Consider the following 14,010-nt stretch of genomic DNA (forward strand, 5'->3'; position numbering starts at 1 on the left):
GTGAAACATAAGGGGAAAAAAAGGACTCATAGAAAAAGAGAGCAGATTTGGGGTTGCCAGGGTAGGGGGTTGGGGAGTGAGTGAAATGGATGAAAATAGTCAAACTTCCAGTTATATAAAATGAATACGTTCTGGGGATGTAATGTACAGCATGGTATTGGTATATATAATTAACAATATTGTGTATTTGAAAGTTGTTAAGAGAGTAGATTTGAAAAGTTCTCACTATGTATGAAAAGAAAGAATAACTGTGTGAAGTAATAGATGTTAACTGACCTTATTTTGGTGACCAATTTCTAATATATACATAGACCAGATCATTGCATTGTACACCTTAAACCTACACAATGTTATATGTCAAGTTTTTCTCAGTTAAAAAAAAAAAAATTCTCAACATCTCCATAAATGAAGCAGGAGTTTCCTGTTTCTTAGATTTATAGGCCTGACACCCAAGCTATAATCAAATCAATCCAAGAGGAATTTCTTAGAGATTCACGTTTAGACTGCCTAGGCAAAACAAGGGCTAAATTGAGCAGTTCTCCACCGAATTTGCTAAGTGCAGGCAGCAAAGCTGTCATTCACTTTATAAAATGCTTCTTTTTCTTTAAACTATTGTATATTTCCTTGGATATTCCAACATCCTTTCTATATACTTCATTTTCTCTGCATAAAATAAGTCAAATTAGGTAGCTCTGTGGAAAATATAGCAGTAATTGCTACCATGTCTGTATGTTTCCCCCAGGCATCTTGGCGAAGATGTGCATCTAGCAGCTTCCTAGTGACCAAAGAGAATTTAAAAAGAATTCAGGTAATTCCAAAACAATCTCTTAGCACTTGTCTGGATCTGCTGGAGAGTGTGCGTGTGTGTGTCTTTATGCTACACACTCAGGCCTGCGTCAAACTTCCACTAGCCTTGGTGTAACATCTTAATTCAGATAGACAAAACTGGCATTTTAGGGACTTTACACAGCAAAGTTTCATTTCATTTCTATTTCATTCATCTAATGTATAATAAAAAGCTGCTTTTCTCCATGCAATGGCATAAAAATCCAAGATGCTCACATGTGTTGTTCCACAATCTCAGTATAGAACATCTAGAGCCCTTTGGGCAGAACTAGTCACATATCCACAGCCTACTGGCTGAGGAGACCACACAATGCAGGAGAAACACCAACTATCTCTGCTGCAGATGAAAAAAGAACCAGGTGTTAGTCATTCATTTTAGCATCCAAAAAGCATTATTTTCGTTAGTAGCTGATGTAGGTCTGACACTTTGTATGCACCGTAACTATGAACTGGAACTACACATGGGTGTTTCCTCGAGATTATAATTAGGGAAATAGGGAGATGTGAGAAATAAATCAAAGAGTTTACAACATCATGTAATAAGCACAGTACACAAGTTACTGGTAAAGCACAGAGAAATGAAATTAGGGCAAGGTTTTCAGAAGAGGAGATTTTTGAGCTGAGTTTTAAAGAAACTCATTTAATTTTTTTTTCTTTTGAGAGAGAGCACATATGCAGTGGAAGGGGAGAAAGGAGGAGAGGACAGAATCTCAAGAGCATGGAGCACAGAGCCCCACTGAGCATGGAGCCTGACACGGGGCTCTATTCCAGGACACTGAGATCATGATCTAAGCGGAAATCAAGAGTCAGACACTTAAATGATGGGACCACGCAGGTACCCCAAGGATCTAGTTTAAATTAAGAAGATAATGGAAGGGAGAAAAACATTCCAGGCAGAAAAGCCAGGATGTGAAGACACTTAGAAAACAGTAAGAGCATGATGATTTCAGAGACAAGGTGGATCAAGCAATAGAAGAGACACAATCACAGAAGTGAAGTCGAGTCCAGTATTCATGAGAGTTATGAGTCTCCTGAAATACTGTGTGATGAAGGGACTCAATACTTACATGTATAAAATGTCTGGGCAACAGAGCAGATTATATGCACATTTTAGCATCCTGAAAGTTCTGAGCAACCTTATGGTTGCTCAAAGCAACTTGGCCTTTTTTTGACTAGTATTTACCAAACTCAATGTTAAATCTTATTAAAAGTACATAAAATGGGTAATCTAGAGAATGAGGAAAATCTGGGACTAGATGTATAGGTGGATATTGGACCAAAAAGGGTATAATCTAAGGAACCAGAATTTTATCCTGAATGTTATAAGTACAGTAGAGCTTTCTAAATAAAGTAAAAATTTGAAGATGCTATGGAATATGGTAATCCAGTCACAGGGTTATAAGGGACTGAGTATTTTTTTTTTAATTCTTATTTTTCATATGGCTGAATTCAGGTCTGAATCAGACCATTTGTTCAAAGTCAGAGTTCATAGTTTCTTCACATATGCATGCAGGCATTCCAAACCCAGGATTGTACACACAGCAGAATTTCCACAAGTTGAAGAGTGATTGGATGCTTTAGACACTTCTGAAATGATTCACAACAACCCCTGCTCTCTTGGCCTCCATGGCCTTTCTCTAATCCCCTCCCCTTGAGTTGTGTCAGACCTAGTGACTTCCTTCTAACCATCAGAATACAGCATTGGATGCCACTTCTGTGTTTAGGTGGCCGAAGACTGTGACTCCCATCTTACTTTCCACTCTCTCTTGCTGGAATTCACTCTTGCATTTTTGCTGGCAAAATGTTCTAATATGTTCTACCAAAAGCTGTCATGGCAGGAGCTAAGAGAGACCTCCAGCCACCAACTCGTGGGGAACTGAAACCTCAGTTTAAGACTGCAGAAATGGGGGCTCCTGGGTGGCTCAGTTGATTAAGCAACTGCCTTCTGCTCAGGTCATGATCCTAGAGTCTGGGATCGAGTCCCACACTGGGCTCTCTAATCTTCAGAGAATCTGTTTCTCCCACTGACCTCTCTCCTATCATGCTCTCTCTCTCATTCTCTCTCTCTCTTTCTCTCAAATAAACAAATCTTAAAAAAAAAAAAAAAACAGACTGCAGAAATGAAATCCTATCAACAACCATGGAAACAGATTCTTCTCAGTTAAGTCAAACCTTGATATGACCATAGACTTATAAGAGATTCAGAGCCAGAGGACCCAGCCAAGTGTGATTCCTAATTACAGAAACTGTGAGATAACAAAATGTGTTTTTTGTTTATTTGTTTTGTTTTGTTTCAGCTAAGTTTTGGGTTAATTGGTTATACAGCAATAGATTACTGGTACAATAAATGAATAGATGAAGCAATCAATTTTCTCTATTATGGCCTTGATATTTATCAAGTCTTTGTCCTTCCTCTTTTATACTTGAATGACAAAAGAATTGTGCATTTGATAATATTATTAGTCCAAAATTTTCATCTTTTTCTATATTCTTACCCTTTCCCATGTGACTGCCATTTTTCACATTAAAAAGTGAAATATATTTTCCTATCTCTTGATATTGGTTTTAGCTACATAACTTGTTTTAGCTAACAGAGGAAGGCAGAAGACACAGAGTATCAGCTATGAGTCTAAGTTTAAGAGACCTTGAATGTTTTCATTCCAATTTTCTTACAATTCTTCTGTTGTTACAAGAAGAATGCACTCCCACTAGTCTCTGTATCCCATAAGGAAGATGAGTGGAATGTGGAACTGAGCCACATGGTTGAGCCTAGTACTGGTCAGCTGACTCCCAGACCATCCACTAAATCATGAGCTGGATAGATGTTTGGCTGTATGTGCTATTGAGATTTGTGATTTTGTTGTGATGGTGGTTACACTATTATGCCCCTAGTTGACCTGTACATACTATGCTCAGAAAAGAGGGATGAGAAATCTCCTGCTGAAGAACTGGTCAGATTAAGTAAACCTGGAATCTAAACATGGGATCAAATAAAATGAAAAGAAGGATACATAGCTAAACTTTCAGACAATAGGAAGTAATTTAAGCAATTTTTCTAAACTCTCAAATTTCTAGATCCTGTTATTATTTGTGGCTTGCTAATACTCTCAGCAAGTTGTGGAAGAAAAAGTAGATTCAAGTTTATCACTTATCTTAATGAGTTCCAGAAATATATGAAACTATTTAAAAGAAAATCCTTGGGTGCCCGGATGGCTCAGTTGGTTAAGCAGCTGTCTTTGGCTCAGGTCATGGTCCCAGGGTCCTGGGATTGGCTCCATATCAGGCTCCCTGCTCTGTGGAGAACCTGCTTCTCCCTCTCCTTCTGCCTGCTGCTCTGCCTACTTGTGCTCTCTCTCTAATAAATAAATCAAGTCTTTAAAAGAAAAGAAAATCCACTTCTCTTACAAAAAAATTACTTTTACTAGGGTTTCCATTGTTCTGATTAGTAGAATAAGGTCAATAGAAAAACACTTTACTTAATTCTCACTTTTCACTTACCATGATTCATAAATCTGACTCTTTTGAAGAACTCATTAGCTCATTGGGATCATACCTAGCTGGAGGCCATAAGAATGTAGAGTGAATTTCGTTTTTCACAGTTTTTTTTTTTTTTTCCCATCAAAATTGTGAACATAGGGAAGACAAAGTGGTCAGTTGAAGGGAAACTTAGTCCATGAGTGTTTTACATGTTGTTTAAGAAAATTCAACCTTTGGTGGACTGAACTGTATCAGAACCAGACTCCCATTCGAACCTAATTGTCTTTAAGTTACTTGAAAGAAATTACTATGGTTTGCATGTTACTATTTTTCTTTCCAAATTTTATCCAATTATGCTTAGTTTGAAAGCATTTCTTATTTCTGTGCTCAAATTGCCAAATCTCCTTCCTAAGATAGCTGAATCATGCCATAACATCTTATATAGTAAACTAGAGCCTTTCTGGTTGTTTGTACTCTGACCGAATGCATTATCATAAGCTATACATTTTCCAGATTTCTGTAGCATTGACAGTAGAATGTTTTGAAATTCACAATATTTGGAAAAAGTGTTTACCACTCAAATCACATGGCAAATTGAACCAATTTTAACAATGATGTGGAAATACTGTTTCTTTGAAATACTAGTCTAGGCTTTAATTGCTGTAATTATCCCTCAGCAGGGAAATGGTATAGATGTCCCAGCTGCACCAGCTGCATGGCATGCTGGGACTAAGAGAAGGGAAAAACTGAAGGGATCATGGAGTTTCTGGAATAAACAAAAATGCAGCTCCAAGGAGGAGATGATCCAAAAAAATCCAAATTTGAACAGAGACATAGCAAAATCAAACTAGATTTATCACTGAGAATCAGTAGGAATGGAATGTGCCATTTGGGAATGCAGAGTAGAGATCTTTTCATAGCCAATTTTTGGGTTGGGTCTTTCCAAGAGTTCCATTAAAACAGAACACAGAAAAGCCTGTGTCCTGAAAACAGGACACAGGTCAGCCAGATTCCATGTGTGATAGAACACTATTATGAGAATTAGCTCATTTGTATCATATTCTTTACTCCTCTTAGTAGTAACCTTACCATCCCCTTCTCATGTCCCTGGAATAATAAATTCTCAAATTAGGTCAGTTAACAGTATACATAATGCTTTGTCTTCAAATATTTAAAAGCCAATGCAAGACCAAAATGAATATAGTAGATATGTAATCAAACAGAATGGATACTTGCTCCCCAAGTACTTGAGTAGGGGACAACCAAGAAGAAGGAGGAGGAGGAGGAGAGAAGGAGGAAGGAGGGGAAGAAGGAGGAGGGGCGTGATGAAGAGGAGGAGGAAAAAGGGAAGAGGAAGGAGAAGGAGAAACAGAGGGGTACCTGGGTGGCTCAGTTGGTTAAGCAACTGCCTTCGGCTCAGGTCATGATCCTGAAGTCCTAGGATCAAGTCCAGTATTGGGCTCTCAGCTCAACAGGGTGTCTGCTTCTTCCTCTGCTTCTTCCTCTGCTTCTCCCTCTGACTCTCCCCACTCTCGTGCACTCTCTCTCATTTTCTCTCTCTCTCAAATAAATAAATAAAATATTTAAAAAGAAGAAGAAGAAACAAAGAAGAAGGAGAAGAGCTCCAGATGGTGATCCATCTCTGCACCATCTCTGCTATTCCCAAGTCCTAGAGTTGGTAGAAATGAGAAGTGATGGAGTCATCAGATAGATTTGAGGAAAACCAAACCAAGAAACCTGTGCTTCTTATGTCTTTCCTGAAATATGCTAAGTTTGCTGCCTTGCTGATATCCCTCATGAAACAACGGCATGAGATTAACACAGCAGGGATAGTTGGGAAGCGTGTCCATGTCAGGGTGGGAACCCAGACTTTTTCATGAGTGCCCACACAGGAAAACTGTTGGAATTTCCTTGTGCCCTTGAAAATAGCAAATCAGAGCCAAGCAAGGTCTAATAGAACATGCCCTCTTTCTTCCCCAACCTGCAAAACAAAACAATACTGACCTAAACAAACCTTGGTGTTTGGAAAAAGAAGGAAGCCAGGTAGCCTATGTTGACCTGGTGACTAGAGACCATGGAAGACTAGACACTTAAATTTTCTATGAGATTATTTCTCTGACTTGGTGAGCACCTTGTAGAAGAAGGTCAGCCTGAGGATCAGACTGGATGAGCTCTAAATAGAGCAGGAAGCCAGCAAAAGAATGAAAGAGATGGAGACAAAGGAAGATAGAGATATTTCCACCAATGGCTCAGTGGCCTTTTAAACCTCAGAGAGATACAGTCAAAGTCCAGATCATTAAGATCTGGTTAGAATTTTCACTTTGCTTATGTGCAATGAAAAGCTTTTGAACATATAATTTTTTCTACGAGTGACAAAAATACAACTAATATTAGCATAAACAGACAGATGTCTCTTATTCTCAATATCCAGAAGTCTGGAGGAAGATGATTCTGGGCTGGTGCAGCAACTCAAACATGTCATCGAACACTCAGGATTTTTCTATCTTCCTGCCATGGTCTCCTTAGTATGTGGCTTTCATCCTCATGAATGAAGATCCTTGCAATATATCCAGTAATCAAGCCTGCATTCCAGCCACAAAGAAGGTAGAAGACCAAAGGGTAGAAGACAAAAGAGTTTTATCCTGGTAAAATGTTTCATTTTGTTTTATTTTTACTGTCATTACAATCATGGTGTATTTTCTTATATCCTTCTACTAAAGAATTGGAGAAATGTCTTGACTATTTCATTTTTCTTTTATCATTTTTGACAGTTTTACTGGGATACTAGTTATACACAATTACATTTACCCCTTTTGGTGTATGATTCAATAAGTTTTAGAAACTTCACAGAATTGTGCAACGGTCACTACAATCCAATTTTGGACCATTTCCATTGCCCCAAAAAGATTCTTTATGACCATCTGAAGTCACTGTCAATTCCCATCTCCAGCCACAGGCAACTGCTTTCTGTCTCTGTAGATTTGCCTTTCCTGGACATTTCATATAAATGAAATTATGTAATACGTGGCATTTTGTGTTTGGGATTCATCCATATATACATGTATTACTAGCCCATCCCTTTTTATTGGTGATTGGTATTCTTGGTTGTTTGATATTCTTTGGAAATATCATATTTTATTTATCCATTAATCAGTTGGTGGGCATTTGGATTTTTCAGTATTGAGCTATTATGAATAATACTGCTATGAACATTTATGTACAAGTCTTTGGGTAGGCATGTTTTAATCTCTTATAGGTAGATTACAAGGAGTGAAATAGTTGGGCCATATGATAAATGGTTTCATTTTTAAGAAATTGCCTAAATAAAGGTTAAAGAACAAAATAATTAAAAATAACTATAGCTGACACTGGTAATATGGTCAAGTAGGAGAACTTTAAGCTCACTTCTTTGCAAGGATACAGCAAGATAATACTCACATCAGTGTATATAGCTCACAGATTGGCACAACAAACTCAGCAAGCAAAGGTAGAGAAAAAGGCACATCAAGGAGGGTAGGAAGGGTAGAGACTCAGTGGAGAGCTGTGGCTATCCTGAGTGGAGGGAGAAGGAGAGAACCATGGCCTGGACAAGGGCAAGAAACAGACTATTATACTAGGGAGCATCCCCAGGAAAATGAATCTCCATAATATTTGGCTTTGAAAGTGGGAAAAATCTGAATTTTGTGGGTTTCAACAATGGGTGGGACTTAAAGCTTGGAAGATCAGCAGGATTGGCTCTGGGAAACCCCAGAGAGCAAGTAGAATCTGAGTCCCCACCCTTAAAGAGATAGCATGATAAACAGCCTGCTGAAATATGGCATAGAAACAGCAATTTTAAAAATTCCCCGGGACATATGAGAAGGAGAGTAGTTTACTCATTTTGGAGCAGGTCCTAGAAGGACAGGGGTCACTGAGAGACTCCTCCAGGAACAAAGGAGCCAGCAGACACCATCTCCCTCCCCTGCTCCTCATCGTAAAGACAGGGTCTCCTGCAAATTTACACCAAGGCCTGCCTCCACGAGCTTCCTCAGATCCACCCTCTCAGTCAGTCCCAGCACTGCAGGTTCCCGCCCACAGAAGGCTAGCACAAACCTTGCCCACACCTCTCCTAAACCACACATATTCCTGACAGCAGTGCCTGAGGCTCCAGTGGGCCCTGTGGAAGACTGATTTTACCTTGTTAAAATTGTGGGCTCCACTCACTTTGCAAGCTTTGTGGATGCCCTAGGGTACTCTCCCTGGCAGGGAGGGGGATCTATCCCAGTGGCTACAGCAGCAGTTTCACTTCAAAAGCAGACCAAAATGCATCTTGTTAAAACTGCATGCTCCCTCCTGGCCAGGGAGCAAACACAGCCCACAGCAGGCAGAGTCTCTGAAGATGACTAGATCAGAGGAAAAAGTGGCCAGGACACAATAGCAGGGTGCATACACACATAGGAGACAGCCCTTAAAGCTCTGGGTTCTGGTGAACAGGGGATACTGCACTGCAGGGCACTAGAAGACCTCCTCTTCATAATGCCATTGCTTTTGAGAGCAAGAGACCTAGCTGACTTTCTGAACACAGAGAAACAGACTTGGGGAGTTAGGTAAAATGAGGAGACAGAGGAATATGTTACAAATGAAAGAACAGGACAAAACCACAGCAGGAGACCTAAGTGAAATAGATATGACTAATATTCCTGATTGAGAATTTTTTTTTTAAAGATTTTATTTATTTGTCAGAGAGAGAGGGAGAGAGAGCGAGTACAGGCGGACAGAATGGCAGGCAGAGGCAGAGGGAGAAGCAGGCTCTCTGCCGAGCAAGGAGACCGATGCAGGACTCAATCCCAGGATGCTGGGATCATGACCTGAGCTGAAGGCAGCTGCTTAACCAACTGAGCCACCCAGGCATCCCCCTGATTGAGAATTTAAAGTAATGGTCACAAAGATATTTACTGGACTTGAGAAAAGAGTAAAAAACATCAGTGAGATCCTTAACAAAGAAATGGAAAATATAAAAAATAACCAATCACAGACAAAAACCAAATAAATGAAATTTAAAATATACTAGATGGAATAAGTAGCAAGCTAGAAGAAGCTGAGGAATGAATTAAAGACCTGGAGGACAGCATAATGGAAAGTAATCAAACTAAGCAAGTGAGAGGAAAAAAAAAAAAACACAAAAATGAGAATAAATTTAGGGAACTCAGCAACCCCATCAAGCATAACAACATTCACATTATAGGAGTCTTCAAAGAATAGAGAGAAAAGGGGGATGAAAATCTATTTGAAGAAATAATAGCTAAAAATTTCCCTAACCTAGGGAAGAAAACATATCTAGATCCAGGAAGCTGAGATACCCAAAATAAAAGCCCAAGAAGCTCCACACCAACACACATGGTAAATAAAATGGCAAAAAGTAGTGATAAAGAGAGAATTTTAAAAACAGCGAAAGAAACCCTGTAAGGCTATGGGGGAAATCCACAAGGCAATAGTGAATTTTTCAGCAGAAACTTTGCAGGCCAGAAGAGTGTGGCATGATACATTCAAACTGCTGAAAGAGTAAAAAAAAAAAAAAAAAAAATCAAATCTGCAACCAAGAATAGTCTACCTGGTAAGTCTTTCATTCAGAATAGAAGGAGAAATAAAGAGTTACTCAGATAAACTAAAGCTAAAGGAGGGTGCCTGGGTGGCTCAGTGGGTTAAAGCCTCTGCCTTCAGCTCAGGTCATGATCCCAGGGTTCTGGGATAGAGTCCCATGGCGGGCTCTCTGCTCAGCAGGGGGCCTGGCCTGCTTCCCTTCCTCTCTCTCTGCCTGCCTCTCTGCCTACTTGTGATCTCTGTCTGTCAATAAAATACTTAAAAAAAAAAAAAAAAAAAACTGGGGTTGCACTGCAGGAGCGGGGAACGGGTGGGCGGTGGCCTTTTCTGCGCCTGAGTAGGGAATTCTGGCTGATCGCTCTTTAATCTATAACGTCATGGAGAACTACGATGACCCACACAAAACCCCTGCCTCCCCAGTTGTCCACATCAGGGGCCTGACGATGGCATAGTGGAAGCTGACCTTGTGGCAGCCTTGCAGGAATTTGGACCCATCAGCTATGTGGTAGTAATGCCTAAAAAGAGACAAGCGTTGGTGGAATTTGAAGACGTGTTGGGGGCTTGCAACGCCGTGAACTATGCGGCCGACAACCAGATCTACATTGCTGGCCATTCAGCTTTTGTCAATTACTCTACCAGCCAGAAGATCGCCTACCCTGGGGACTCGGATGACTCCTGGAGCGTCAACAGTGTGGTTCTCTTTACCATTCTGAACCCGATCTATTCCATTACCATGGATGTTCTTTATACTATCTGCAATCCTTGTGGTCCTGTCCAGAGAATTGTTATTTTCCAGAAGAATGGAGTCCAGGCCATGGTGGAATTTGATTCTGTGCAGAGTGCCCAGTGGGCAAAGGCCTCGCTCAATGGGGCTGACATTTATTCAGGCTGCTGTACTCTGAAGATTGAATATGCGAAGCCCACACACTTGAATGTGTTCAAGAATGATCAGGATACTTGGGACTACACAAACCCCAATCTCAGTGGACAAGGTGATCCTGGCAGCAACCCTAATAAATGCCAGAGACAGCCCCCTCTCCTGGGAGATCATCCCACAGAATATGGAGGGCCCCACGGTGAGTACCACAGCCATTACCATGATGAGGGCTACGGCCCCCCCATCTCACTAGAAGGGAGAAGGATGGGCCTACCAGTGGGGGGTCACCGGTGGGGCCCAAGTCGCTACGGCCCCCAGTATGGGCACCCCCCCACCCCCTCCCCCACCACCCGAGTTTGGCCCCCACGCTGACAGCCCTGTGCTCGTGGTCTATGGCTTGGATCAATCTAAGATGAACTGTGATCGGGTCTTCAATGTCTTCTGCTTGTATGGCAATGTGGAGAAGGTGAAATTCATGAAAAGCAAGCCGGGGGCTGCCATGGTGGAGATGGCTGATGGCTATGCTGTGGACCGGGCCATTACTCACCTCAACAACAACTTCATGTTCGGGCAGAAGCTGAATGTCTGTGTCTCCAAGCAACCAGCCATCATGCCCGGGCAGTCCTATGGGCTAGAAGACGGGTCGTGCAGTTACAAAGACTTCAGCGAATCCAGGAACAATCGGTTTTCTACCCCAGAGCAGGCAGCCAAGAACCGCATCCAGCACCCGAGCAACATGCTGCACTTCTTCAACGCTCCTCTGGAGGTGACTGAGGAGAACTTCTTCGAGATCTGCGACGAGCTGGGAGTGAAACAGCCATCTTCTGTGAAAGTATTCTCAGGCAAAAGTGAGTGCAGCTCCTCTGGGCTGCTGGAGTGGGAATCCAAGAGTGATGCCCTGGAGACTTTGGGCTTCCTGAATCATTACCAGATGAAAAACCCAAATGGTCCATATCCTTACACTATGAAGTTGTGTTTCTCCACCGCTCAGCACGCCTCCTAATAGGTGACCCAGAAGAGTCCCATCTGAGCAGGAAAATGTTTCTCTTTCCTTTATGCTGTTTGTTTTGGTTTGGTTTTTTTTTTTTTTGCAAAAGTTCCTGTATTCCTTTTTTTAAATGCTAGGTTAGTGGGCTTAACCATAACGGAAATGCTGGAAGTCTGGAGGGGGAGGGGAAGGGGACCTGGTATCTCCCAAGATTAATGTTCACTTTTTAAAAAATTATTGTAAGTGTGATTTTTTTTCCTGTTCATACATTTGTGCTGCCTGTGTACTCTTGGCATATTTCAATAAAATTGTTTGGAAAATTTAAAAAAAAAAAACTAAAGCTAAAGGAGTTCATGACCACTAAACTAGCCCTATAAGAAATGTTAAAGGGGATTTTTTGAATGGATATGTAAGACCATAAGTAAGAAAAGTAGGAAACACAAAGGCAATAAAAATATGAATATCTGTGAAAATACCTGTAGAATATCTGTAAAAAAAAAAATCTGTTAAAAAGAGGATGTAAGATATGATACCATATACCTAAAACATGGGATAGAAGGAGTAAAGAATGAGTTCAAACTTAAGTGATCATCAACTTAATATAACTGTTATATGCAGAAGATGTTATATACAAACTAATGGCAATCACAAATCAAAAATCAGTAATAGATATGCAAAACATATAGAGAAAGGAATCCAAGTATATCACTAAAGAAAGCTAGCAAATCATGAAAGAGAGCAAGAGAAGAAAGGATCAGAAAAGAACTATAAAAATAATCAAAAACAAGTACCAAATGTCAATAAATATATTTCTATCAATACTTACTTTGAATGTAAGTGGACTAAATGCTCTAATCAAAAGAACCAGGGTGACAAAATGAGAAAAAAAAATATGCTGCCTACAAGAGACTCATTTCAGACCTAAATACACATTTAGATTGAAAGGGGATGGAGAGGTGTACCTGGGTAACTCAGTCAATTAAGTGTTTGACTCCTGATTTCAGCTCAGGTTAAGATCTCAGGGTTGTGAAATTGAGCCCCATGTCAGGCTCCATGCTGAGCATGGAGCCTGCTTGGAATTTTCTCTCTCCCTCTGCCTTTCCCCTTCTCTCTCTCTCCCTCTTTCTCCCTCTCCTAAAGTGAAAAAATAAAAGAAAAGAAAGGGAATGGAGAAAGATGCAAATGGATGTCAAAAGAAAACTGGGATAGAAGTACTTATATCAAACAAATAGACTTCAAAGCAATAGATTTCAAAGCAAGTAGACTTCAAAGCAAAACTATAACAAGAAACAAAGAAAGACATTATATAATGATAAAAGGAACAATCCAACAAGAAGACAAAAAAATGAAAATATGCAAATCAAAACTACAATAAGATATCATGTCACACCTGTCAGAGTGGCTGAAATAAAAAACTTAAGAAACAAGTATTGGGGAGGATGTGGAGAAAAAGGAACCCTCTTACACTGTTTGTAAGAATGCAAAGTTGTGCAGCCACAGTGTTAGACAGTGGAATATTTTTTTAAAAAATTAAAAATAGAACTGTCTTATGATTGCACCATTGGATATTTACTCAAAAATACAAAAACAGTAATTTGAAAGGATATATATATATACATACTTATATTTACTGCAGCATTATTTACATGAGCCAAATTATGAAAGCAGCCCAAGTGTCCATCAGTAGATGAATGGATAAAGAAGATGTGGTATTTATATACAACAGAATATTAGTCCATCATAAAAAATAAAATCTTGCCATTTGCAACAACATGGGTGGGGCTAGAGAGTAAATACTAAGTGAGGTAAGTCAGTCAGAGAGACAAATACATGACTTCAGTCATATGTGGAATTTAAGAAACAAAACAAGTGAGCAAAGAAAAGAAAAAGATAGACAAACCAAGAAATATTCTTAATTCTAGAGAAGAAATTAATGATTACCAGAGGGGACATGGTAGGGTTATTAGTGAAATGTTTGATGAGGATTAAGAGTATATTATACCTGATGAACACTGAGTAATGGACAGAATTCTTGAATCATTATATTGTACACCTGAAATTAATCTAACACTGTATGTTAACAACAACAAAAAGAATTAATACTAATTCTCTCAAACTCTTTACCCAAAAATGAAGGAACACTCCCAAATTCATTTTGTAAGGCCAGTATTAATTACACTTTCCCAAAACCAGATAGGGAAACTGTAAGAATATAAAACTATAGGCCAATATCCTTGATATA

The 14,010-nt window shown here is 39.8% G+C and overlaps 1 protein-coding gene across 1 annotated transcript; it reads left to right on the forward strand.

The window, feature by feature from the left end:
* Positions 1–10,244: 10,244 nt before the first annotated feature.
* Positions 10,245–12,021, forward strand: LOC131824475 (heterogeneous nuclear ribonucleoprotein L-like). The gene is given in 3 exon segments (XM_059162455.1): positions 10,245–10,341; positions 10,344–11,107; positions 11,109–12,021. Coding segments are annotated over 3 exon segments (1,500 nt in total). The 5' UTR covers positions 10,245–10,280; the 3' UTR covers positions 11,784–12,021.
* The last annotated feature ends 1,989 nt before the right edge of the window (positions 12,022–14,010 follow it).

Source organism: Mustela lutreola, chromosome 2 (assembly GCF_030435805.1).
Source record: "Mustela lutreola isolate mMusLut2 chromosome 2, mMusLut2.pri, whole genome shotgun sequence".
NCBI classification, from domain to species: Eukaryota; Metazoa; Chordata; class Mammalia; order Carnivora; family Mustelidae; genus Mustela; species Mustela lutreola.